This window comes from Pholis gunnellus, assembly GCF_910591455.1.
Source record: "Pholis gunnellus genome assembly, chromosome: 6".
NCBI lineage: Eukaryota > Metazoa > Chordata > Actinopteri > Perciformes > Pholidae > Pholis > Pholis gunnellus.
The window spans coordinates 16,630,198-16,657,696 of record NC_136532.1 but is presented as its reverse complement, the minus strand read 5'-3'; the positions used below and the strand labels follow the sequence as shown (position 1 = coordinate 16,657,696).

General features: G+C 45.0%; 1 protein-coding gene across 1 annotated transcript; it reads right to left on the bottom strand.

The window, feature by feature from the left end:
* Positions 1–191: 191 nt before the first annotated feature.
* Positions 192–25,740, bottom strand: igsf9b (immunoglobulin superfamily, member 9b). The gene is made up of 22 exons (XM_079161553.1): positions 25,291–25,740; positions 20,012–20,107; positions 18,154–18,360; positions 11,413–11,559; positions 10,231–10,382; positions 9,943–10,060; positions 9,509–9,650; positions 8,917–9,062; positions 8,667–8,809; positions 8,431–8,571; positions 8,231–8,347; positions 7,996–8,146; positions 7,765–7,876; positions 7,500–7,675; positions 7,166–7,404; positions 6,883–6,967; positions 6,609–6,779; positions 6,446–6,482; positions 2,586–5,951; positions 2,256–2,425; positions 1,864–2,063; positions 192–1,639 (listed from the first exon to the last, which is right to left on the bottom strand). Exons 2-21 carry the CDS (start codon positions 20,070–20,072, stop codon positions 1,876–1,878), a joined length of 6,069 nt encoding a protein of 2,022 aa, XP_079017679.1. The 5' UTR covers positions 20,073–20,107; positions 25,291–25,740; the 3' UTR covers positions 192–1,639; positions 1,864–1,875.
* Positions 25,741–27,499: the final 1,759 nt, after the last annotated feature.

Below are 27,499 nucleotides of genomic sequence, written 5' to 3'. Positions count from 1 at the left end.
AAAGGAGAGGATTAGTTGACCAGTTTAAGTAGGCTTGACAGGTGATTACAGGTGTGGCCCTGCTCTGGAAAAATAAGTTAACGTGTAACCGTATTCATTGTTATATGCTTATTGTCAAAACACCCCCCAAAAAAATCAACACATTCTTTCATTCTGGTGCATTCAGAATAAAACAATTTATTCAGTACAAACATATAAAAAATGACAAAAACAACCAGGTGGTGAGATATAAAAATTTCTAGTTTGTACAAAACTTCCAAAACCATCATCAGAAATGCATACTCACTCCATATGAAGACTCTGGTTTAAATATAGTACACATTTTGAATCTTAGCTACAAATATATTCTTAAAACCTCTGTTTGTCAGGTGGCGTCATAAAAACAGCTTTTTTCAGTTAATAACAAAACAAAGGAGTGGGTTAATGGGCACAAAATTCATTAGACTTCACAGCAATTCAGATACAGAATCAGAAGTCGATGAAATATTCACAGTGTTGCCTTCACATCAATGAAGTGAATTGTAAACATTGTTGCATATCATAACTCACCTTCATAAATATACAGAAATAGTCATGTGAGCAAAACTCGTGTAAAAAACAACCGTTCAATCATTTTGAATCCTCCGATCATCACTTTTGATTTGATCTCGTCAGCTCAAACCGTACGTGGTCAATCAAGTAGTGCGTGCTTGTGACATCAACAAAAGTAAGGCAAAAAAACATGTTCCCCGTGTTTTCAATCAAGTTCTACGGGAGCTGTAATTTAATCACAGAGGCAAGCTTAGACCAAATTCAGGGGCAGTAAAGTAGCATTTTGTGGAATATACAATACAGCAGGGTTCATTCACATTAAGGTACATATACACATTTGTACATCTGGAACAAATACTGGGAGGCTATTTGAAGAGATTTCATATTTAAAGTCTCAACAGGTGAATGTTATATTTAATATGTATAAAACAGGAAATGAGTTCAGGGAACCAACAGGAAAACCACCGTGGCAAATCTCAAACTGATGTTTCTTTTAAGGACAGTAAATTATTGTCTGTAAGTTAGATATCGCAAACTGCTCCAAGATTCTGCACCAAAGTACAAAACAATCAGAGTTGCCTAATCGTGTGATTTTTGAGAACCATTATATCAGTTCTTTTGTCATAGTCAGAGGGAGATGGTGGAGAACATGTTTGAATGGCAACATTACAGATACAGCCATTTGCACGAGCAGATGTTATCTTGGAAACAAACCTACATAGTCGTCATTAGCATCCCTTAATTATCAAAGGGAGGTCTTTGATGCGATAGACGTGAACTTGAAATACAACCTTCATTATGTAGCATGCTGCTGCTTTTATAAAGCAGGTCTTTTCTTATCTCAGTCAATGGGGAGCATTTCATTTCTCAAAGGGGCCCTGTGTGCCTGATTGTCAAGGTTTAAAAAAAAGAGAAAAAAATCCCGAAATACAGTTGCACGAGCTTCTCTGAAAAATAAATAATCCCTTCTCAGTTTATGGTGCTGTATGCCATGTAACAGATGACAAAAAACTTTGAACATTTAGTTTTCTCACGTTAGAAAGCTCCAGTCCAGTACCACAGTGCTGTCGTCATTAAAACGGCTTTCTGTTATCTGTCTTAGATATACCTGTGAAAGACAATGACAGAGAGTACAGCATTAGAACAGTCCTCGAAAAGGACAGCCGTAAAACATTTGAGCTATAAATTGAGCAGCATAGAGATTTTGGCACGCACAAATTCACTGCACAATGGATGATACAGTAGCAGGCAAGAAAAGGATGCAGGCAGGTGAGCAGTGAGAGGTGAGGAAAAAAAGAGGGAAGAGGCGAGAGGGCAGGACGAATAACGGACCGAGTTAAGCTGCTAGAGCAGCGCTGAGCCGGAGTCAGAGTCTGAATCGAGGCAGGGCTCACGGGAACAGCTGGATTGCTGAGTCTGCCTGTACTCTTGGTACTCCTGGCGGAGAGCGTTGAAGCGCGCCTCACTTAGGGAGCGGCTGTACTGGCAGCGAGGTGGGTTGGAAACTGGCGGGCTGACTGAGGGACACGGGCCTGGGGACGGCATCAGGGAGAGGGAATGCATGGATGGGCAATGTCATGGGACAAGCTCACAATAGTCACAGCACAAAAGGGTGAACACGTGCAGCACCATCACATCAAGCATTACACTCACAATGACACATGCGACATCAATAACATCACACACACACACACACAACGAGGAAGAGGAGAATAAATCATCACCTTTCTGCCGCTGGTCCCGGAGGCCACCGGCTTGATCATATCTGAGCTCCGACCTGTCTCTCCGAAAACCCATTTGTGACCGATCAAACCTCATGGCCTCCAGGACCTCCGAGTCCACGCACGCATCAGCAGAGTCCCACTCATAACTCTCATCTACTGATGTGTTCCTTCTAATGAGATACACAGAACAAGTGGTCAGGTAACAGTCATCACAAACAAGAAACGAAAAAAACAGAATTAATGTTATTTTGGCAACATAAATAAGTCCCTCTTCCAAGAAGACACTTCCAGTGAGTTTGTTGTTATTTCCCAGGTGTGGTGGTGTTTCACCTTTTCGCTCTCCTCTCAGGCAGCTCCTTCTCAGCTCTGTGCCGCTCGCTCTCCTCTGTGGTTTCGGGGGAGCTGAGCAGTGTGGGAGTGATGGACAGGGACTGCCGAAAGAGGCCGGCGCTGCCTCTGCCGCTGCTCTGACTGGCATAACTGGTCCTCCCTCCCTCCCTGGTCTCTCTGACCTCCCTGATCTCCGTCTCCCCTCCCCTCCTCATCATCCTGTCTGGCTGTCTGTAACTTTCTGCCTCTCTGGGTGGAAAGGGGGCATAGTAAGGTGAGGGCCAGCTGATGCCTCTGGGCAGGTAGGACCTCAGAGGGCCCCTGCTGGGCTCCATGGGTCTCATGCTCTCCCCTCTGGATCCTGGCCAGTGTTGGTACTGGGGGACAGGGATGGAAGAGGGCATGGGGACATATTTATGCGGGGCAGACCTCATGGTATCTTGATACGAGGGAGACCACCTGGAGGACTCTGGGAAAACAGTGGCCTGCCGTCGTGGATCGGAGGGTTCCAGCATCGGGGACATTGAGGTTCGTCTAGGTGGGTACATGGAAGGAGTGAGGTAGGAAGGACTTGCTAAAGATCTTTGTGCGTCCAGGCTCCCCATGCTGGGGCGTCTGAACGGGACATACTCCCTCCAGGAGGGGGCTGGCCTGGGAAGGGAAGGCGGACTGCGACCCAAACTGTAGGACTTTACCCTGACATCTGGGTGAGGGAACTCGTCCCAGTAACATTTCTCAGAAATATATGTCCTAGGGCTCTCAAAGTGTTCCCACCTCTGTGAGCCTAAGCTGATGGATTTCTTTAGGAAAGGACGAGGCTGTCCCATACCCGAGAGTGTCCTACAAGGGCCGATGCTTAAGGACTTCTTTAGAAATGGCGCAGGGGCTTGACATATTCGTGATGCAATGTTATTAGTCCGGCTGCCCTGAGAAGCGTGTCTTTGGGATTGCTCTGATAAAGACTCCCGAGTGTCTACAAAGCTCTGTGACTGTTTTGACACTATGTCTGCCATTCCTCTAGCTGCACTGACTAAGGTTTGAGCTGATCTGGATCCAAGTCTGGATTCAGGTCTGTCCGTACTTTTGTTGCCAACTCGAATTTGTGTTTTCGCATTATAGAGCTGCTTGCTAGTTTTCTCTGGACCAGGTGACGGTGGTGTTGTCTCATCTGGAAATCTTACTCTATGTGAGGAATCTCTAGCTTCCACATGGGGGGAGTGTTTATGGCCTTGTTTTTTACCAGAAATAATGCTGGCTTCTGCAGAATGGTGGGTCGATTTTGTGTCCCGGTTGTCCTGAACGTGAACCTCCCAGTTTTTAGGAACTACATCAGGCTTAGCTACCAGGGCCTTTTCTGGCTTTAGTTCTGAACTTTGTCCAGCAGCGTCTGTGACTGCAGCCTCTTCCACCGGCTCATCCACGCTCATTTCAATGAAACCGGGAAGGCTCAGGTATTCAAGGATGGCACTTGTCTGCAGTGGGGACATCTGGGGAGATGGAGCTGCAGGCTTAGCCTTGAAGGACCCTGACATTCCAGGGACAGAAAATTGGGACTGGTCACTATCCACCTCTTCTACAAGTGTCAATGTTGAAACAGGGCTTGGACTATCAGAGAAGAGACATTTGTCACTTCTCCTGGAGCGTGTTCGCACACCCTCTCTCTCTAACTCAGAGTGAAACCCTGAGCCCCGTCGGTCATCCCGGGCCTGAGTGTCTTTTTCTTTGGCCTTTGCCCCTACTTCATGATGTTCATAGGGTAAGGTAGGATAACTAGATGGACTGGGATCCCTTGTGGCTGTGTAGTAGTGTGCAGTTCTCTCCGGCTGACTATGTGGTGCAGAGGCCAAACTTTCAGGCCTCTCACTCTCAACTGAAGGCCCTCTGGCAGCTGAAGCCCAGGGCTGAGTGCCTGCAGAAGCATATGAATGTCTGGACCTTGAAGCAACACCTCCGTCCAGTGTCTTTTCCCTTAAGCCCTGCTCAGTCATGGACTTCCTGCATCTATCTGGCTCTCTCAGAGGACTCAATGACCTGACTCTGTCTGGCGTTTCTAGACACAGAACTGGGAGGCTTTGTGAGCTTACGTCAGGGGACAGCATGGGGAGGGAGGTGTTCTGAGTGACTGGAGAGCGTGACGAATCCACAGCAAGAGAGTCCTCTGTGGTTTCCCGACATGTGCGAGCATGCTGTGATCTGGGCGATGTGGTCTCCCGGTGGCTGTGCACAGGAATGAGGCTGGTGACTGATGTAACCGGGCTGATGTCCCACTGTATGCGAGACGTAGGGAGCCGGTCCATGGGACTGCTGGTGTTCCCAAAGTAGCACGCCCTCCGATAGTCAGATACCCGACTTGTCTGACCCGAGGGCCTGTGTTTCTGCCTTATCGTTACATCTTGTGGCTTCCATATAGGCTCCTCTGCATTGGGTGTGTCCCTTTGAGGGCTTTTTGTCTTACTAGACTGTCCCCCGTCTCTACCTCGACTTCTTTGATCGGCTGTATAGCCCTCCAGCTCCCTCTCCATTTCTTCCCTCTCTTTTGCCAGTTGGACACACTTGTTGATGCTACCGTTCTCCAGCTCGCTGTCAAGCTGTGAGACCAGGGTGCTGTTGTTAGTCAGCTGACTCTCCAGAGGCTGGTAGTCTGAATGGTGTAGTCTGTCTCTGTCTCTATCCAGCAGCTTTGTTCTCCTCCCCAAACTTGGGAACAGATCTTCAGTGTGGCCTGGCATGTGATATCTCCTGAGAGAATCGCTGGGTTTTTTCTCACTGTTGTCTGAATAGAAGCTGGCTCTTTCCAACAGAGCCTCTGAGCCTTGTTCGTCGTCAGAGTAGAAGCAGCCGTGACGGGAGAAGTTTCTGGCCATGGCTCGTACTCTTCCAGGCGAGGAAGGAGGTCTGCTCAGCTCTGGGACGTCCACAGTGAGAGGAGAATCCTTCCTCTTGTCCTTCTCTGAGCTTAAGATGATCGACTTAGGCGAGTCCCTGAGTGACGTCCTGTTGCTCCCTGAGCCACTTGGCCCACCGTTACTTTGCAGGACTTCTATTCTGGAGTTTTTCTTATTGGAGGGACTGGATCCCTCTGGCAGCGGTTGGACAATGAAGCGCCCATCTGGGCCTCTGGAGATGGACTCCAGAGCAGACGGTGAGGCATCCTGAGAGCCCAGGTGACTCTCAAAGAGTGTGTAATGTGGCGGCGGAGATGAGTTGGATAGGAGTTGTTTCCGCTGGTCGTGGTATTCCCCACGGCTGCCTTTATCAAAGGACGACCGATCGGACTGTGAGGAGGAGGAGGTGGGGAAGAAGGGGAGTGGCGGACACAGCTTCAGCTTTAGGACACTGTCAGGGCTGCGAGGAGGTGAGCGAGTTCTGAGAAAGACATGGACAAGAGTTGTTGTTTAAAACAAACAAAAAAATATTTAAAAAGGTGCAATTTGTAACTTTCTGCACATACATCAAAGAAGATATTGCAATGATGTGTTTGTAAAGTAATTTTATTTCATTGTTGGTTTCAGTCAAAATGTCGTCAAGTAAAATAAATATGTAATTTACTAAAGTTAGACGGCAGGTAGCATAGTTGCTGGTAATTTGGGAAGTTTTTCGTTATCTGAAGCGATAGTCGAAAAGTACAGGGGATGTCTGCTGTACAGATTGTAACGTTTGTGATTTGTGATATTGGGGCTGTATAATGCTTTTAGTGTTTCACCACAGTCTACTGGCGGCTATAATAACATTTAGGCTTCACTAAAACAGAGCCAGAAATAAGCAATCATTACATCATATGGACTGTTACACTCTAAATACAAATGGAGGGACAAAAATGTTCAGTGAAAATATAGAGCTGTACTGGTAAGGACACTTACTCTGGGGATGAGCTCTTCTGGAGGGCAGATGGGAGATCTAAGAGAGGTGAAGGAAGGATTAAAATGCAGCACAGTCAAAACTGTCCAAATATGACAAAGTGTATTTACATAAACTTGGAAGTTGACAACAATTAAACTTTTGGGATAAAATAAAACGTTTTACCTTGTCTTCTCTTTCTGCGCCGACGCTGTCTCCTTTGACTCATGTAGCACGCCGTCACCAGCGAGAGAATGATGGCCACGAACAGGAAGCACACGCCTCCTAACACACCAGCCAACAGGGGCTCAGGGATGAACTCCAAGAAACTTGGGCGCAGGGGGTAAATCTCCATCCCTGTAATCAGGCCGGAGTCAATAAAGCTGGTTGCAAGTGGGATGCAGGAACATTGACTCAATATGCATGTAATGCTCTTGGTAAGCTATACAAAGCCACTTACCTATGGTGGATACATTGACAGACTCACTCGGTTCACTAAGAACTTTGTTGCTACAAGACATCAGCCTCAGATCATAACTGGAGTCCTGAAGGAGACACAGATCAGGTGTTTCATTAAACACAGACTAGTATGATCATGTTGAGAGTTCAAAAATGTTTATTATTAATCATAACATCAGTTTGATAAAACACAATTTCTGGCCAAATAGCTATTAAATGTACACGCAACCTGGATGTGAGATGCTACAGTACAGATGCTAAGTAAGAAATGAAGTGATCTGTACCCTTAACAGTCCTTGTACAAGTAGTTCACTCTGATTGGCGCTGATGTCGCTGCTGAGGATGACCCACTGGCCCTGATCCCTGCGGGCCTGCAGCACAAAGCCCGTCAGTGGAGAGGATGGATCCTCTGGAGGAGACCACTGGAGGAAAATACCTCGGTCAGTCTGGTTGGCTGACAGGAGTATTGGAGGATCCAGGAATGGGAGAGTGGTGATATCTGTAGGCGCTTCTGTTGGCACAGCTGATAAGAAGATCCAATATAAGTTCAAACTGATAGAAACAAAATACTATTAGAGGGAGTGAGGGGAAACTCCAAATGTTTGTTCTTGCACGAACCTTCAGTCCGAACAGAAACAATTTCACTGAAAGGTCCAGAGCCGAGTTTATTCTGAGGCAGGACGCTGAACTGATAGCCGGTGCCAGCAAGTAGCCCGGTCACCAGCAGGTAGTTTTTGGATGTCGGCACAGGCAAAGACGCCCATTCGTGTTTTCCTCGAGATGCCTGCTTGACCCTGGAAAAAATGTAAAACAGAAGATATAAAGACAGAGCATAAAACAGTTAGGATTGTTTTTCATACAGCATGTATTGTATGTTACTGACCATACAGTGAACTTCTGGGTGTATCCACCATCAAAGCTAGGCACCCAGGACACATTGGCCTGGTTCATCTCCGTGATGACGGACACTGAGGACACAACATGAGGACTTGTGCCTGAGGAACACAAAAACACTTCTGTAAGTTTGAACCTGTTGACGATACGCGTGGATGCGCTCAGGTTAAGTGTCCCATATCTACACAATGGTTTGCTGAAATAAGGTGGGCCCACTCACCCAGCACCATGACCACAGTGCCTGCACTGAAAGTCGCTACGCGGTTTGTGGCCAAGCACTCCCAGCCCCCCTGGTGATCTTTACTGAGCGGCTGCAGCAGGAGGGAGCCGTTAGCCAACACTGTGTACAGAGAGCGAGGAGTAGGGCCAATCTGTGAAGAGGGACAGCAATCAGGTCACATTAAGACATAATTAAGACATGTTTGTGCAGTCCCGATAAATATCATTTTCTGTACCTTGCTCCAAGTTATGTTTGGAGCGGGGTCTCCGATGGCTTCACAGGGGATGATCAAGTCTCTGCCCACCTCCTGGAGATACTCGAGCCGAGGATGCACTCGGAATGATGGTGGGTCCTGGAGGGGAGACAGAGAGCCTTTTTACTACCGCCCATGTAGAACTGTGTCCACTAACAGGAAAGGGTTTTCACCAGCCTCACCTGCAAAATGACTTTGGTGGGTTCAGACTGTCCCATGGTGCCGTAACTGTTATAGGCCGTACATGTGTACATGCCTACAGCGTTGTCATTGGCTGTTGCTATAAAAACGGAGCCCTCGGAGTTCACTATCCAACCTGGGAGCTGGAAAGATCAAAAGAGTGAGAAATGATGCAAAGTGATTTACGAGGAATGTGTGCAATTTGTGACGCATTGTATTTCTGTGCTGCGTCGGTTACTTTGTCAAGATTCAAATTGTTCCCGTCTTTGGTCCAGTTGACATACAGCACAGGAGGATCAGCCTGGACGGGGCAGATAATGACCCCCTCCATGCCTGAAGGCAAGTACGTTTCCCGGGACATTCGGCCCACACGTGCAGGGTCTGTGATGGAAGAAGAGGAATCAATCACAAAAAGTTGGGCATGCAGAGTTATAAAAGATGAATGTGTTTATGGAACCACACACTCTCATAGCTGACTAAACCCTTACGTTTCACTTTGAGGTGTGCAGAGGCCGAGGGCGGGGTGAGTAACCCATTAGTTGGGATACAGGTATAGTTGCCAGCATCCTCTGGAATGAGATTAGGGATAAGAAGTGTTCCATCCACCAAAACCTTCACTCTGGACTTAAGCGACCTAAAGCCAAAAGATACAACACATGGTGCGATTTAAGAAGTGATCCCATTGACGAGACAACTAATTTCACTGAAACGAAGATGAATTGTTAATAAATTGAATGTTTGAGAAGGTAATTTTAATATACATCTCAATGATCTGAACCATAATCTGCTTTTTTAAAAGTTTATAGCGTGTTCATGACCACACGATACAACGGTATAATTAGATTAATAATCTAATTAGAACTGATCGCATTAGCAGCATGCTTCGGAAACATGCCCTATTGATCCATTGTGTATATTTAAAAGGCTTCCTTTAAATAGTCTACCCAGTATTCCAGTTAAGTACATGAGGATACTGTGATTGACGATGTCATGTTACCTATATTTAACATTCAACAAATACAAAAGTATGTTAAGCGTCTTTGGTTCATGAACACATTATATAGAAAGACATGTTCTCACTCAATATGGTAAACATTCTGTCCTTGTTTCAGCCAATCGTAAGTGAGGTTAGAAGGGTAGGCGTCGGCCTGACACTGCAGAACTGCATCCTGGGACATGTTGAGAGTGGTGTCCTCTGGGGAGATGATGATGATTGGAGGTCCTTTTGACAAGTTGGAAGAAAACACATCAGGGCCGAATGTTAAGATTGTGTTTGTATAGTGATGCAGTCAGCTGTGACGTAGATTAGAGAGATCAATGGAGAGTGTTGGAGGGCTTTGACTCAACGCTACAGCAGGGGATGGACTGTAGGTGGCAGTATGGACTCTGTAACAATGGTCGTCAACCTGTTCACTGGGTTTGTGCAGTAGCACAGACAAACTATCAAGCTTGTGCTGGACATGAGATAAGCAGGAATTCTGTCTTTCCCTGATGATTGACAGTTCGACACTGACCTTTGATCTGCAGCTGCGTATAGTGGGTGAGGTTCCCCTCCGAGTTGGACACGTGACATTTGTACACTCCTGAAATATTTCTTGTGACAGAAGCCATAGACAAGGTACCATTGAGTACCTAAAAGGGGGAATAGAGTAAGACGACAGAAGAGAAAAGTCAAGAGGTCGATTACGAGGCTGCCATGGAGAAGATAACAAAGCAGTCAACGCTACGACTCCTACAGAAAATGCTAATTATAAAGCATTTAATTCAAAATACAGCAAATGCCATCTGTTAATCCAGCTCACCTTTATTTTTTCATGTTTCTCTATTCGGCTCTCATCTTTATGCCAGACAACAGTTGGCCGAGGGTTGCCGTGGGCGCCACAGCTGAGAGTCAGCGACTCTCCGAGCAGAACCTCGACGAAGGTTGGTGGCGTCTTGATGAACACAGGCGGAGCTGCAACAAAGACGGCACAGATGAAATATTTCTAATTACGTATTCAGTTGGGACATAGAAGACTAAATGCAGACATCCAACAGTCGACCACGGCATGTTCTTCAAGGTGGACGACTTCTTGATAAATGCCTAAAAGGGAAACTTAAATAGTTGTGGTGCGATAGGTAACACCTGCGTGGTTAGATGCGTTGGAGATGTGGTTTATCTCGATGATCCCTAGACCCTGTGAGCAGGTTTATGTCCTCTGTGTGGATGCAATGTTGTTATTTAATCTGTTCATGAACAAGATTTATGGATTTTGAACTCCCTTTTTTAATTATATGCACTCGTGTAATTGGAAAGGGATCTGGATAAAATATACCGTCATCTATGTACAAGGCTCTGTGTTACGTTTAGTTTTGTTACTGCTGAACATATTCTTTGGCAACATGTATTCATATGGTACTCAATACATGCACTGATGTAATACTATTATGTACAAAGGTGTCCAGTGTTCATCTGCAACCTGATGCAGCACATGCAGGCCTTTTATTCACCGTAGTACAATCATATCAAATCCCGACCTCACACTCTCAATGGAACTCTATTGTGGGACAACCGTGTGTGTGTGTGTGTGTGTGTGTGTGTGTGTGTGTGTGTGTGTGTGTGTGTGTGTGTGTGTGTGTGTGTGTGTGAGACAGAGACAGAGAGTAGCAAGTAGGTGGGTAAAAAAAGACTGATTTAAGCATTTAACGTTAATCTTTAGCCCACACAAGCCACATATATACGCTGTCCTGGTCCTGTTATTCTTAAGAATAACTCCTACGCTGACATCAGCTCAGAGCACCCTAAGCAAATACAAGATGTGATCACTGTGTGCACAGAACGTCACACCGAACGCCCTGATACGCTGCTATAACACTTCAGCTTGCCAGCGCCTTAAGAGCCTCAGCCAGGCTCCATGCTGTGGCTGTTCTAAACACGGACAGTGCCAGTGATGAGCAGTGAAAGAAGCTGCTCCCCGAGTCCCTAAAACCCTGCAGTGCTGCACCTGTGATGGAGAGGAAGGTCCATGTGCCGTTTCTAAAGTCGTCTTTTTTGCTGTCCAGGAGCAGAATGCGACATTCGAACCAGCCCTCGTCCTCCAGGGTCAGCCGATCCACCAGCAGAGAAGCACCGCGGGTCAGAGACACACGGCCTGTGGGACGAGGGGTGAGGGTGGGAGGGCAAATTGGTGAGAGAGAAAGAGAGAGAGAGAGGGTCAGTACTCTCTCACACACACACACACACACACACAGCCAGACAGGCAGAGTCAGCACAAGCAGGAAGAGGGCTTACCATGCAGAGGACACAGGCATCCAGTGTCACAAAGGACACAGTCAAAGTCACAGACTTTATGCTGGCACACAAATTCACGCAGTGTGAACATCAACTGTAGTTCCAATGTTTGTCACAAACGAGCATCCGCGTGACTGCGATTCATGAAAATAAGGGGAGGTGGCTGACTAAATGTGACTTTCAGGGGATGGGAAGTCCGTGGGCCTTAAATCGAAGTGCAAACACATGAATCACTCGAGTGATGATTGTAATGATTCGCAAAATGACAAGATGAAGCTGGTGTCGTGTCATTTAGGGTTTGGATTGTGGTGGAGTGGAGAGTTAGGATGAGTATGCCAGGAATACTTGAAGGCGGGTTCATTAAATCATAGAAAAGTTGCTTGTTTTTGTTTATCAATAAGGGACACTGAGCAGAGGTAAACAATGTGGATCATGACAGAGTCACACTCTGAACTTGTGTGTGAACACCCTGAAACACACGGATGGATCCTTGCACGGGCACACACACACACACACTCCTCTCTGTACTTCTTACAACTCCTTGTCATGCTTTGAAACTTGATCTGCTGGTTGCCTGGTGACTGCAGCCTGGTTTTCAGGGTACTGAAGTTACCCTACCCCACCCCACCCGGCCCCCCCTCCTTTTATTCTGTCTCTCAATGAACTCTTTTTCCCCCTTCAATCTCAGAGCTTTAAACGACAGGAGGATGCGTACAGGGGGGGGGGGGGGGGGAAGACACATACGTTGCAGGCCAAAGCCATTTGAAAGTAAACAGGGGAATGTGTGAGAAGTTTCCGGCATCTCGTCATATTCGTTTGCAGCCAATAGGCTGCTTAGATGATAACGGAAGTGACACATTCTCTTAGTAATGAACTAAAAAATAGAAAAAATCTCTTCATTTGATCTTTGGATTCTCCCCCGGTAGACATACTGTATATAAGAGCAGAGAGCTCTTGAATGTCCAGCAACCCTGAAGCACCAATATCACGAGAAACACAATATCCTCACCGTTCACTTTCCCTCCACACAGCAGTGTCTGGAGCCTCAAAGCTATGAAATTCATTCAACTCCATTCGTGGCCTTAAGACAGGGCGAAACACACACTGAGAGTAAAGGCAGACAAAAGGCTAACAATTAACCCTGCATTCCTGCCTGGGGCTGTTGCTGTGCTTAATAGTTAGGTTTAATGTTTGACTGACCTCCAGCGTTTGATGGGCAGTCAGAGGCGCCATAAAATGAGTGGCTCTCCTTTCAGCCAGCATCTTTCAAACAACTGGGCAGGGCGAGGACAGAGAGGAAATGTGCAGGCAGATGATAACAGGTGTGCGGTTAACTTTAGGTATTTTCCTTTTATCTCTCCCCGAGGGATCCTCCCTGCTTCGCCCATTTTCCCACACAAACCTTTTGCAGTTCGGTCACGGAATTAACTGCCGAGAGGAAAAACACTTTCACGTGCAAAAAAAAAAAATGAAATCACACATACGCTCTTTAACACACACACAGAATCCCTTTGTGGCTATATATATTATGGGATACTTAAGAGATCACCGTGGCTAATCGCACCCCTTGTTATACCGGGTAACATGACTGAAACGCAGCCTATGGAAATCCCTCTGACCCGCCGCACTGATCTGTGCGGGTTCAGAAGCACGTGAGTGGGTCTACATGTTGATTTTCAAAATGTGGTGAGCGCCCTGCCCCCTGGGTCTCCACGGGGGAATTCTGGTTTCGCTGTCGAACACTTAACCCTTTCCCGTAGCCTCCCTCTTGTCCGTCACTACAAAGAGACGGCAGCCCCCCCCTCATTCTCTCAGGTTACCATAGCAATGAGACCAAGAAAAGCCCGGGCTGTAGGTTTAGATTTGAATTCAGTTGCTGTAGAAACTCAGTCGGGCCAAACATGGGCAGGGGAGGAGGGGGTCGAGTTCTCCTGTCAGAGATTTGAAAAATTACACGTGGGGGAAAAACATGTTTCGATTTAGAAAAAAAATCTGTGTGTCACATCCAAGACGCAGAAAAGGAAGAGAGAGATAAATGAGTGAGAGTGTTTTCCTTTCAGCCGGTGGACAGACAAAAGGCTGACGCTGTGTGACAAATGTTGCTTTATCTAAATTTGAATGTTGCATCTTTGGACTTGAACTAAAATCTCAAATGGCACTCAGCAGGTGCTCTGCCCCGAGGGTGTTGCAAACAAAAGGGGTTGTTTTTCTCTCCGATGTGCAGATACACAATGCAAATATGCTGCAATAACAACACCAGAGATGAGAAACGATCAACCATATCAGTAAAAAACCCCAACCCCTGTTTTTTCAGTCCGAGAGGAATTGAACGAGAGGTTATGGAGAGGTTACTCTTATTGTGCGCGTCGATAATCCACCGACAGCCTATGAGAGGTTGATCTTTCTGACCTTTGTGCTCCGAAACTCCCCGGCAGACACATTCATCACTCCCCCTGGTTCTATATTAGCACAATGTCCACAAGTCCTCCTTGAGAGACAAACATCATTAGGCTCTATGGTGGACGGGGAGAAGGGTTGAAACAATAGCTGCTGCTCCTTTTGCGTGTCCACCCCCCTCCTCCTCCTCCTTCTCCTCCTCCTCACGGTTCTTCCTCCAGCAGCTATCACATGACAGCTCCAGTCTACCTTAAAATGAGCCCTTGTTTCCAACAGGTTGAGCTTCGGTGAAGCTACGGGTAGACAATGGAAACGCTACACTTCTAAGTCTTCATATCAGCGAGAGTCAGGTTCACGCCCAGTGGGTGGCAGGTTAGGAATAACTCGGCTTTCTTCATTCTTCAGACAAGATTGATGAGGTGAAGTGAAGTGAAACCACTGCAATGCAACGGCGCTGAGGACACTTTACACCACATACATTGTACCCACATCAGTTCATTTTCGGTTACATTTAAGGTTTACAGCACTTCTGTTGCTTGTATATTGTATTTTCTTTAATTTTGTGACAACTTAAGCTCCAGGACACGAGTTGTATTGTTCCAAAGCAATAAAATCAGTGTGTGATTTTTGTATTGGGGGTTCCCACTGGTACTTACTGACATTGTAATACATGGCGTATAGTGAATGCGATACAATCGTGCGGCTGACGATGGAGGAAGACAGATTTACTCTGTTTGGAGAAGCATCATCACTGCTTTTCTTTGTCCATCCGTATGTGCATAAGAGAGCCGAGCGGAGGTGCATTGTGGGATGTGTTTTGATTTGAATACAATCATAAGTCTGGGACCGGCCCCCTGCCTCTGACAGCTCACCCCTCCCTCTCACCCAAATTTCTCTCTTCAATCCTCCCGTCTCCCTAATCAGTTTAACCCTCTTATGAATAGCTCTTTGTCGTGAGATAGATTACAGTTAACTCTGTCCCTCTCTCTCGCTCCGTCCAGCTTTGTCCACCCCTTCACCAGCGAGCGCACACACACAGCTCACGTGCAGAAGTTTCGCTACAGCGGCCGCTCGACTTGCCGCAGACATTAGCGCTTCTCGGACACGATCGGGGAGCAAAGTATTCTAAAATATGGAATTTGGTCCACTGAGATAACGAGAGGCGTTTGAACTGTTTTCTGAGCTTTGTTTTCTGGTCAGTAAGAGATAACGCTGATGTTAATGATTCATTGTAAAATTTGCTTTAGTTACTCAGTTGACCATCAGAGAAAAATGCTCCGAAAAGAATCCTCATCATTAGTGAACACCAAGCTTGTCATGCTGTTCAAAATATTGTGGGCAATGTGGATTAAACCCACGTTCACTTATTTATAAGTAATCTTAAAGTTACATTCAGATATATTGATCGACAGAAGAGACAATTGAACATTTGTTGCACAGCACAGCACTGGCTCTGATCTCATGCTCACACCTAAGGCATGAGGTAACTGAGCCTTTGTGATGGCCTGGCTGCTGCTTTAAACCAGGGAGAAATTCCGACACTGCAGCCATCTAGTCTTCTTTCATTGTGCGGTTGTTTGCCACACATCATCCTGATCTAGTTATGGCGGAAGAACTGGTTGGTGACAGATAAAGGTGATCAGGTTCACCTTTCAGCTGGGCTGTTTTTGCAAATAGTTGCATGATTGCAAAAGCCTAGATGTTCAAAGGTTTTAGAGTTCAAGTTTCGTGTGCGCGTGTGTGTGCACATCTGTAGATTTAAGTGTGTGTGTATGTGACGTGCAGGCCTTACCTCTCCAGTGATCTGAGGTCACACTGAGAGCATGATGAACGCCTGCTGAGATCTGGGGGTTCACCCTTTGTCGTTCTAACCTCAGGTCGGACTTCCCTGCTCACAGTCTCTACTGATTTACTTCAGCACGCAGGAGACATTTGATCTCACGCTGCAACAGTAAACCATCCTGACACCGCAAGACTTGAACATATTGTCTAAACAAATTCAATTCAAACAGACTATAATAGTGTGTCAGTCAGAGTTTATCCGGCTGTTTCCTCTTTGTGGCGAGTTGGCTAATGTTCAGCCCTGCAGGGCGAGCTGGGTGTGACCCAGAGAGGAAGAGGGATGAGAGGTCTTAATAAGAGAAGCTCTCAGAGGCCGAGTCTAAAAAGGACGACGGAAGACCACAGCTCGGGAGCCCTGACACTTCTCAAACACAGAGTGCAATCTCAAATACACCTGATATCGTATCAAAAAATGCTGGTTTAATGGATTGAAAATATTCATCCAAGATATCGCTTGCTTTGATTCTTTCTTCTGCGTTTCTAAAAATGGCCGGCGAGCTTGAGATAAAGCAGCAGACCAAGGACAGACAGCCTTTGGGAATGCTTTTAATGTTTTATTTTAGACTACTTTATTGTGCGGCATTTGTAATGCAATGAGTCTACCAAAGGAAGGACAAGAAAGCGCTTAGATTTAGTAATGCATATTGAAGTCTGACACCTTACTTAGCTTTATTGGAAGCAGCCATTATGTTGTAAATCCATCCCCCGGCTCTGAACAACAGTGGGAGCCTCATCGCTACTGTCTTGTTCCAGATCTCAGACAAGCCAAGACAAAGATCAGGAAAAGGTTGCCTACTTGACTGTCTTGAGGTTAAATCGGAAATCCCCCCCAACATTTTAATTTGAGGGCAGAATACATTAGACCCACAGCGCTGACACGCTTCACATGCTGCCATCTGCCTCCAGTGGGAGGGGAGCTATGAGGATCTGAGGCAGACAGGGGTAAAGCCCACACCAGACGAGTACACACAAGGGATATAAATATTACAAAAATATTAGGACACCCACAACAGTCTCCTACTCCGAGCGACATCTCTGCAACGTTGTTTACTTCATTATCGCCGCTTGTGCGTCAGATGACTGCCCCTAAACAATGACATGCTTAACGGCCTACAGCCTACAATACGTAGCTGGATTGCTCGGCAGAGGTAGCCTGTTTGTGGTTCAGACCCTGTGGACATGAAATGCGGTTATGCTGCAAACGTGTTTCTGAATCAGAGGCTCATTCTCTGTAAAAAAAAAGGGCTTTTAAGCGAGGTTTCCTGTACATTTCAATGACCTAGTTGGGACAGTATGGGATTTTGGGTGTCCTAGTAGTCCTGTTGGCTTTGGCAAAGCAAGGGGAGGTTGTGATACCCCTCTTTGTCTTTTGTCCTCTGGTAGAACAATGACAGGATTATAGGGCTCCAGCAAGAAAACTCCCATTATTCCCAATGCTTCATCCATCCTCCTTCCAGCACAACAATCTCCCCTTACTGGGTCACCCCTCAGCATACTAATAAAACACTGTCATCAGACCACCAAGCCCCCACCTACACTCCTAATCCCCCCCATGCACGGCGTTACTGGTACCCCCCCTTCTTCTTGCTCAGCTGCCCCACCCCCCCTTTAACTGCCTCCATTAAAACACATCCATTCTTGCCCTTCCCCTTCTCTGCACACTGCAACTGCAGTCTGGACACACACAGACTGAGCAGCAGCAGTAATTACAGGGATTGTGCTTTGGATGGATTACCTATTTGGAGTTTTGTTTCATTCAAACTTCCCCTCCCCAAGTCTTCATAAATACCAGTGCAACCTAAACCTCCTCACGTCTACCTTTGCCCACACAGGACACATGATTGTTACTCGAGGTACAAGAGCAATGTCGTCATACGGACACTTCTCCTCACTAAAAATCCACAGAACTATAATTACAGAAATCTGTCCATTGGTGGTGAGTCCCATGAATCCTTTTAGAAGCAAACTGCTACGATGAGAGCTCCCGAGTCAGCTCGTCTTCCTACTACTGAGACATGTTCTCAACGCACCACATTAGGGTCTTTGTGCAGTCAAATTGCTGAAGCTCTGGGAAAAAAAAGATGTATCAAAGAATGATCTTTCAGTTCTACTTCAAGGGAATCGCTTGCAACACATGCTGTTAAAGACGCAACGTGTGTTTATCGTGTGTCTTCTGAAAGGAGTCTGTAATTGAACACATGTGAATAACTCTTACCCTTGTAGTTTGGATGAACTCGAGGAGCATACACTCCAAATTTGATGAGGATGGGAACGTTGTAACCGAGGCGCACCCATTCCACGACATGCAGAGGGAAGAGGTTTGGGGTGGTGGCTTCTTTGGAGGTAGGAGTGAGATTGCAGCTTAGTTCTGCAGAGCCCCCGACTCTGGCATGAACCAATGATGCCACACATGGAGACACACCTGTAAAAGCAACAGCACATCACTAGGATAAATCATGAGATTCAGATAGCACAGAAATAACCCCCCCAAAATGAGAAATATGAGAAATATGGCCCTTTTAAAGAGTTCTATGGCTGCCAGAGTGGCCAGATTAACCTCTCTGGAATTGTTTGGTCATTCATTCCCGTGAAAAGTGTCTGCTACACTGAAAACGGCTCAGAGAATATTTGCAGCAATATTTGTTTGAAACCCCGGGTCATCAGAGGACACGTAAAACAACCGAGTGCCATTTGGTGACACGACCATACAGCCGCAAAGCCTGCAAACACACACAGCAATCCCATTAGTGACACCTGGAGCGGTCTCTCCTCCCTCTCCCTCGCCGCCATGTGCTGACGTGGGTGTGTGTGCGCAACTGGGTGCCAGTGTTTGCTCTGCTACTCATCTGGCCTGGTGATTACTGTAATCCCAGAAGGGGGTTGGTGGTGATACTCTGATGCAGGGCAGCAGGACCCTCTGTGCTCTCTCCAGCCAACCTCCCACCACCCCCTGGGGTACACACATGGTGTGCAGACCAGCACAATCAATCCCCCCCCCCCCCCCCCCCCCCCAACAAACACATGCACGCACACAGAGAAGCGTGCCTTGGGTTGGGGGTTGCACAAATCCCAGATTGATCTAAATCCACACCCAGAGATATTATTTAAGTTGGATTTTGGCCCCATTCTCTCCACTCCACTATGTTGTAACCCCTCCTCTTTACTTTCTCCAATCTAAGGCAATGGGAGCGGTGCCAGATTCATCACGGTGTCACTCAAACTGTACGCAGGCGGCTAAACGGCAACATATGCCGATTGCTTTACCAGAACAAGGGACATACTGCGGGTCTTGTGGACGCCGGTAAACAATTAACTTTTGGTGAAGCTAAGCAAACAAATGTCAAGAGACAAATGGAGGAAAACCAAGTGGTTGTCTTACAAGATCAGAAAGTCTTACAAAAAGGCTAATGTGTATGAATCACTATTCAATATAACTTTAAAGTTAGTGAAGCAGCCTGCTTTGTGAACGTTAACGCTTTTAAAGTTAAATGTGCACAAATTCAACCAATTATTTGACTGAATTCAATCTAGATCCTGTTTTTTAGCCATTATCATCCACCACTAAAACAGTTTACACAATCCAAACTTAACATGCAAAGTTAAAAGTTTATAACGCGTTTATAAGTGCTGTAATAATGCTTCACTAATTTGGTGAATGTGCTTCAAAATACGCCTTCAAAGACTGAAGACAAACAGTAAAGCAGTACCATCATCATGATCATGCAAATGTGAGCCAACGAAGCATATTTTCATCACAGCTAATCTGTGCCGTACATGTCTAACTTATGTTTACATGCCAGTGTTACATAATTGTGTTTCTTTTACTGTTTTGTGTGTTTTAACAAGTTGTACAACAATTACCAGATGACCAGCTGCTTCTGATGATTTTGTGAAATGTATTTAACGTTTTGATAGTATGGATCCATTTTGTGAATGATCGTTTAACGGTTAAGAGTAGCATTAACAGCGTTTTGACGAAGACGCCAACTGAGAAAGGTCTCTAACCATTTGGTGAAATGAATTATGGAAATGAATTGTAAGTGTGTGTGATGGATCCATACACGCATACTTACTTAGCAGACAGATGGCTACAGCAGTGGTGACAGCCTGAAGCCACCGTCTCTCCAGTCCCATGGCCGTCCGTCACACTCCTTCACACATCTCCCGACCTGAGGGAGAAGAGCACACATCTCGTTCACTCTTCAACAGAATACTACTACACCATCGACAGAGTCACTGCTGTGCATGACATCCCTCACATCCCCCCGCAGAAAAACTGTAATCCCTCCAGTTAAGATCAACTCATAATCCAACTACTGCACTATATTCCAGATGCTTCTTGGTTAATAAATAACTGTATTCTTTGAAAACACTTAATCCTCTGGAAAATTGCATGTCTGAGCTGTGGTTGGATTACGGCGAATAGGGTTATTTCAACAAGTGTCTGCAGAGGCCAAAGTGTGTGTGTGTGTGTGTGTGTGTGTTTCCACAGAGAAGACAGGGCTCTACTGTAAGTGTATGTACAGATTAACCTGATGCTTGAGATTGGTTCAGTCTCGTCTCACGCTAAATAGGCCAACAGCAATTGACAGGCGGCACGAGCAATATTGAAAGGTGCGTCTCTCCTCAAACTCCAGATGTTACCTTAATACCACTGCTAAATAAAAAGGGGACTTAAATGACATAAATAGACATTTGACGCCGCCGCTAAATTAAACTGAATTGGAGGCTCCATCGAGTGCAGCACGTGTCAAGCAGCAGACGGCAGCAAGTGCAGTTCACCCGACTATCAAACTCACAAACCAGCACAATCAACGGATTTATATCTCCTAATGAGCCACGAACAAGACTCCACTTAAACAAATTGTGGAGTCTACAGCGCTTCAGTCTGGAAGAGGAGCTTCTCGTGAGGCCCTCCACCTTAAATTGGATTGGAGGCACAACTTTAAGTTGCTGCCCTTCACACATAATGCAAGACCTTGCCCCCTCCCCTCAAGTCAATCCACTCACTACCTCTAATACCAGCTTATTACTTTGAGTTCATGTAGGTAATATAAGAAGGGGGCATTCTTAGAAAGCCAGTGGGTGGTGGGTATTAGCTGCCGCTATAACCACTGTAGAAACGCAGCATCACTGAGTCACATGACGGACATGTTTTGTCTCTTAGCAGATAATATGCTTGCACTTGAGTAAATAAATAAACATCCCAGAATAGAGCAGCAAAAAGATGCATTTATCTCCTTGAGACTGTTGCTGCTGGAGCTGGCCTGTGAAGCTATGTAATAACTTTTGTTTTAGCATCTTTCTAAAACAAGCAGACGACACAAAAAGTGCCACAAAGGCACTGAAGAAGAGTGGGACAAAAACACATTAGGGTGGGGTTGGCTTTACAGTAAAAGCTGATGAAGAGGGGGGGCAGTAGGGCACGAAGAAAAGCTGAGGTTGGTTGTTTTTGCACGACAGAATGTTTGTTAATGAGGAAAGGATTACTCCTACTGTGCAAACCGTAGTCGCTCAGTGGGGGTACCGGAATAAACGGGACTCTTATAATGGATTAAAAAAAGAAAATAGGGAAATAAATCTTCTCTGTGTAATAATTTGTGTGTCACCTCCAGCAGGCCCAAAAAGAAAATGATGGAAATGATTGCACATCAATGCATCATCTAGACTGTCATCTTCACAGTCATTTTAACGACGTGACGGCAAAAGTGATGAGCGAACCCGATCATATATCTAAACCTCTTGCTCATATCCAGACAACAAGTGACTTTTGACAACCTCAACAATTACTAATCTTGTCTTTGCTCCCGTCTGCTCTGCCGTGCCTCCACACCAGAATACACAACTTGCTCGTGGCAGACAGACAGACAGACACACTGAGCCGGTGTATTACTGAGGAAGCCTGGAGGGCAGCTTTTTGTCTGCAGGTGCAGGAGAAGACAGAAGACAACCGGGTTATTTCCTCAGGCAGCAGAGCAGAGCTGAGCAAGGGGCCATTTAATTGACATGTACACAGAGACGGCCTCAGAAAAGAGTCCAAATATGTAAACCAGGACATGGAGTCAAAAAGACCTGTAAGCAATTACGATCTTTATCTCTCAAGTAACTTACAGAGATTATTCAACTATTCCAAGGTGAGAGGGGTTTTACTCCTGCACGCTAATCTCCTCACGAGGGTATCTGAGGGAAAGCTGACAGAATTAACAACTTCTTGCAAATCTCACACAACCATGCAGAGAGAAAAGACTGAATGCGTCATAGAACTTCTTAACTTGAAATTAATTGGGACGGACATCAGCGGTGAATCAGATAGGACCTTTGAGTGATCTTTGACACTGAAACAATGCTATGTTTGGGATGTAAAAGGTAAAAAGGTGAGAGTACAAACAAGCTCATCACCATTCAATTTAAACGTGTGGACACAGTCTACCGGTTCGGCGTTTCTCTGGATTTCAATGACACAAATTGCTTTAGATCTAGTCATGACTTAGCCTGCTGGACTGTATATTTGTAACACCCACACTAATCCTGCCCGGCTGCTCCGAGTGTTAATGGTGTAATTGAATTAGAGATCAAATTGGTGAGACAAATCAAGGACACTCAAGTCATCTGGCTGTGAAGACATCAATCACTGCTAAATCAAGTCACTATCGCCTCCACACGGGCGGATTATTGGCTGTAGAGCCAGCAGGTCGTGTTGTCAACAAGAAGCAGTGTGGACCTTGACTTCAGTAAAATGAAACTAGTGTACCGGTAGACTCAAACCATCATGTGCACTGTGTGGTAATACCACCTAGAGAATTCAGATTTCACTTAAATATTAGCAACAAGGAAGAAAACAAGTAAGAAGCCGATTCTTTGCAGTCAGCTGCAACTCATCTCTCCATGTATCCTCTGAATCTCACTAGAATGAACATATCAGGAGGCATAAAACAAATAATGCAAAAGTTAAGGATTACTTTGTAATGGGTTATATAATGCAGGAGTTAACTCAAGCAGTGCGGTAGTCTTTTATATGATACATTGAAGGTTTCTCTTTTCATTCTAACCGCTTCTCTAAAACTCACAGAAAACCAAACACAAAAATACAACTTTTGACCTTGTGTGTGTGAGAGCATGTGTGTGTTTCCCCTCAGTTCCTAAGCAGAACTATCAGCGACGTTAGCGACAGATACAGGCCTGACAAGAAGTAGCATTACTCTCTTAGTAATCCTTGTTAATCCCGACCGAGGCCATAGCCTCAGCGCAAGAAAAGCCTGGAGCACTTTAGCAGGAACTACAAATGATACTGAAGCGGAAACAGGTGAACAGAACAATGCAGAGGCAGAAATGTCGCGCAACCGGCCACAGCAAAGACAACAGATCTGCACAACTAGCACATGTGCCAGTTATTTACACGGGACTGGGTTGCCTTGACTGGTTGCACCAGCCAATACAACGCAGCAATCAATCCATGGATGTTGTCCCTGGCACTGCAACCCAATTACAGGATCTGTATTGACATTTATTCTCACTAAAGGAAATGAGCTGGGCACACTGTGGGCACGCGAGAGAAGCCCTAGTCCCGTGATTGGGAAAGCCTACTGTATATGGATTAACATGCTGACTGCTGGTGACCTAACACATATACTGTAACATTATCGACTCATGACCGGGGACCGGACGCTCTACATTCACTCACAGAGAGGAACTTGAATAGCGCTACCGTTACTGTGCAATGCAAGTTTTCAGTAATTGTACAAAACTGAAAATGACAGAAATAAATCACCTGGAACCTCACACACACACACAACTGGACTGATTTCATACAGCTCAGTGGTCTCAGGGGAGCGGGGAACGACATCTAGTGAAAGCAAAGCAGCTCATATCCTTCTTGTAAGTCTTTGCCCTTCCCTGCCCCCAACTCTGGGGAAAAGGTCAGTCCCATAAAGCTACTTGCAAGACACCAAAGTGAGGGGAGCTGAGGGTCAAAAGGTAACAACCTCAGGAGCCGAAGTCTACCGTTGAGGCGTGGCACTGGATTTAATTTATAATTGGAAGACCAAGGAGACGTTAGATCCAGAACAAACCTTAAATATCGAATCTCACGGATATGGTTCTCATTTCTTCTACAAGGGACCAGATGTAAAAGGCTCTTTCAGACACTAATGAGATGGAAAACATACAATGGTGACCGTTTATGGTCCTTAACCTTTGTGAGGCACTTTCTCCAATCTCCCGTAGCTTGTATATTTGTTGGTACCCCATGAGCGGCAAACACTCTATCTTGACCGTCATTAACACAGCAATTTGGAGGAACCACCTTCAACTCATGAATTACTTGTTTTTCAATACAATCAATTTCCCCCAGCATGACAATCTGCCACACAGTGTTTAACTGCAACGCACTGGTATAATATGTGGGGTATTACTGTGTAAAATGATACCGGAGGTGGTATCTGACGTGCTCAGGCTTTGTTAAACTGGAGGGTCAGGATGATACGCTCAACATTTCATGGATTCTGGAGGAAAAATGCAAAATGGCTTTGGGAACATGCAGTAGCTGTCACCCCATCAATAATTTAAAAGCAATCACAAAAACAGACTCGCAATTTAGATTAGCACTACTACTGGAAGTACATTTTATTATCTGGTCTACTCTACTCTGGAATTCTTTTTTATTTTTATGTTAAAGGCAACTAAAGCTGATTAAGAACAAAGCAAGCTTATATTATGGCCCAACACAAGGGATTACACACATCCAGAGTGATGTGTGCCTCTGTGCACCTCATGTCTCACCAACCAGTAATAACAAGCACAACAAAAACAAAGGAAGGCACACACTGGAGCGGGGAGCCTCTATCATGTAAGAAAAAAGCACAACAACGGTGATAAGGTTGTGCCCAGCACAGAGCACCATGCGGAGCAGCAGCATAATAGACTGTCTGGTCCGGATAAAACAGACACCGAGCCTCAAGCTCTTTATGTCTGCACCTCTACAGTGAATAGTGATGCTCAGTCCTTCATGTCACCACACAGACCTCCTGTAAAACAGAACAGGTGCATCTTTTGTCTGACTGGAGAGTCTAATACAGCTGAGAGGAGGGAGCACTGAATAAAAAAAAAATAAACAACACAATTGTTCTTATTTTAATCCTGGGAGTGAGAATCATTGCAGCATGCTAAACCTATTCACTGGTATTACCCAAAGAAAAAACACACTCACCCGGGGATTACAAGTGGCGCATGTGATACACTAAACATAAACAAAGGCGCGATCTCGCACTGTATCTACTAGCAGTGCATGTTGCTGTGGATCTAAACTGATGTCATAAATACAGGTCTATAAAGGATGCTTTAGCTGGATCCTTACCTTGCTTGAGGCACTTTTTCACTTAAAGATGAAAGTGGAATATTTCAATCCATTGATGCTCTTCAGCCGTCCTTTCCTTCCTCTTCAGAGAGAAGTCAGATTTAAAAAAAAAACACCACTTTTAAAATAAAAAGAAGAAAGTGTTGGATGAAACGCAGGTGGTCACATTGTTTTTTTTCCTGGAACCGTGCGTGGATCAAAATAAAATCAATTCACGCCGTTCATTCTCATCAGACTTCCTAAAAGAAAACTTTGAATACAATCCATTAACCCAGGGCCACCTTCACCAGTCCAACATCAGCGCATTTAAAGTCCTTTTAAACTTTCCACGCCTCGGCTTTTATGTCCGCATTCGTCTTTGTCCAAACTTGCTGGAAGTACAATTAATCACAAGTCAGAGATTATAATTAACTTTACAAATATGTAGAACTGGCCCTCGGTCGACGCAGTGTAAATCTATAACCAAGTTTTATCAGAAAGAGAGCGCACACTGCACGTTTAGTTCAGAGTCCTGCTGTTGATACTCTCGCCGTGTCTCTCCTCCCATTATTATCATTTCCCCTCCCACTGCAGGGGACAGAAAACAGCCACTGCACTTCCTGTTTCAGATTTCACAATAAAATCCACACTGACTAACGAGGTGGGTAAAACATCCATTGCTAAAACTATTAGTCAATTAAGCGATTTATCAAGCAATTTAAATAATCCATCAATAGTTTCAGCCACTTGTTTAGATTAATATCAACACTACTAACTGTCTCTTGCTTTTCTAATGTGACTGAATTTTGTTTAGCTGCTTTTTGCTGATCAGAACAGAATCATCATCAACGTTATCATTAACACTTGTGCTTTTTGCTATGACAAATTACGACTGACATGAACGTAATTGCAGCTCTAGTCTTAAAATATTAATGAAAAATTGCCGTTTGTCTCCCATACCTACGTTTCACATTATTATCGAGAGCCCAACGCTTTTATGTTGAAGTTGAAATAACCAACTTCCGGTAGTGTGCCACCTGTCTCTGTGTGGCTTGACGCAGCTCGTACTTAACCGCCTCAGACAAAAGCGCGTTTTCGTGGGAAAGACTCGAGAAGCGTAACAAAAGGCAAACACACGCTTAAAGTAGCGTACACATTTGGTACAGGATTCAGGATAACAGTCACAAAAACACATGTTCTCATGAGATATATCCACATTCCTCAAGTAACGTGTGAAATGGAGAACAGGTGTTATATATTCAAAATGTAATTTCAAATACTAACATTAGGTTTGTGAGTTGGGTTTTGCCACACCCACCACTCACACACCACCAACACCTTACAATGTTCATTTAACGACCAACTTCAGTGAAGATAATCAATATAGTGAGCAAGCTACAACCGTACTTATCAGTAATATTAAAGGTTATAAATGTAAAGATGACCCTACTGGAACACGTGTTGAAATAAGACGTCTTCTGAAGTCCATTTTCTCTGGAAATATTTGACAAATAACGATTTTATAAAAACCTGAATGTCAATGCAATGTGTAAATTAGACTAAGAGCTAATGTAGCGTTACATTTGTACCTAACGTTAGCTCAGCCGCCCTTAATAACGACAACTCACTGCCATTCAAATGTTAGCTAAGCTACAGCTAGTAACGTTTCTGTTCAAGCTAGTAAGAGCTGCTAGATTCTCTTCAGAAACCTCACATTAGCTGTTTTTACTCAAGACATAAATCAAGTAACGTTATTGTCTATGTTATTGTGTTAACTGACATGTTATTGTGGTTACTATTGAGTTAGGCTAGCGGCTATGCTAAGTTAGAAGACGCATTTACAATTTAACGTGACCGTTATCTGTGGTACGAAGCCACGTGTTACTCTGAGATAACAGAAGAAGAAAACTAACTACACTATTATGTTTTTATTCAATCTAATTTGGTCACCCTTAACGCTTGACTTAATTTAGTAACTTTACTATTAAGACTTTCATTACCTTACCACAAAACCACGTCTTCTGATGTCCTCGTTATTTGAGATGGATGTTTCTCTAAGATGTGGTGTATTGGGTTTTTTTGGGACACCCACGAGGACACGCTGCTCGTCCTTGTTTACCTACAGTTTAAAACAGCCAATCAAGTGCTGAACACGATGACTCACACGTGGACACTGTTAAAATACTGTAGTATTCCTCCAATGTCCCACTACAACGTGAGGTGTTTATTA

Coding starts and splice junctions, on each gene's coding strand:
- igsf9b (XM_079161553.1), bottom strand. CDS start 20,072: ATGGGACTGGAGAGACGGTGGCTTCAGGCTGTCACCACTGCTGTAGCC. Junction 9,651..9,942: donor TACGCAGCTGCAGATCAAAG/GTCAGTGTCGAA, acceptor ACTTGTCAAAAG/GACCTCCAATCATCATCATC. Junction 5,952..6,445: donor CAGAAGAGCTCATCCCCAGA/GTAAGTGTCCTT, acceptor TGTCTTTCTCAG/AACTCGCTCACCTCCTCGCA.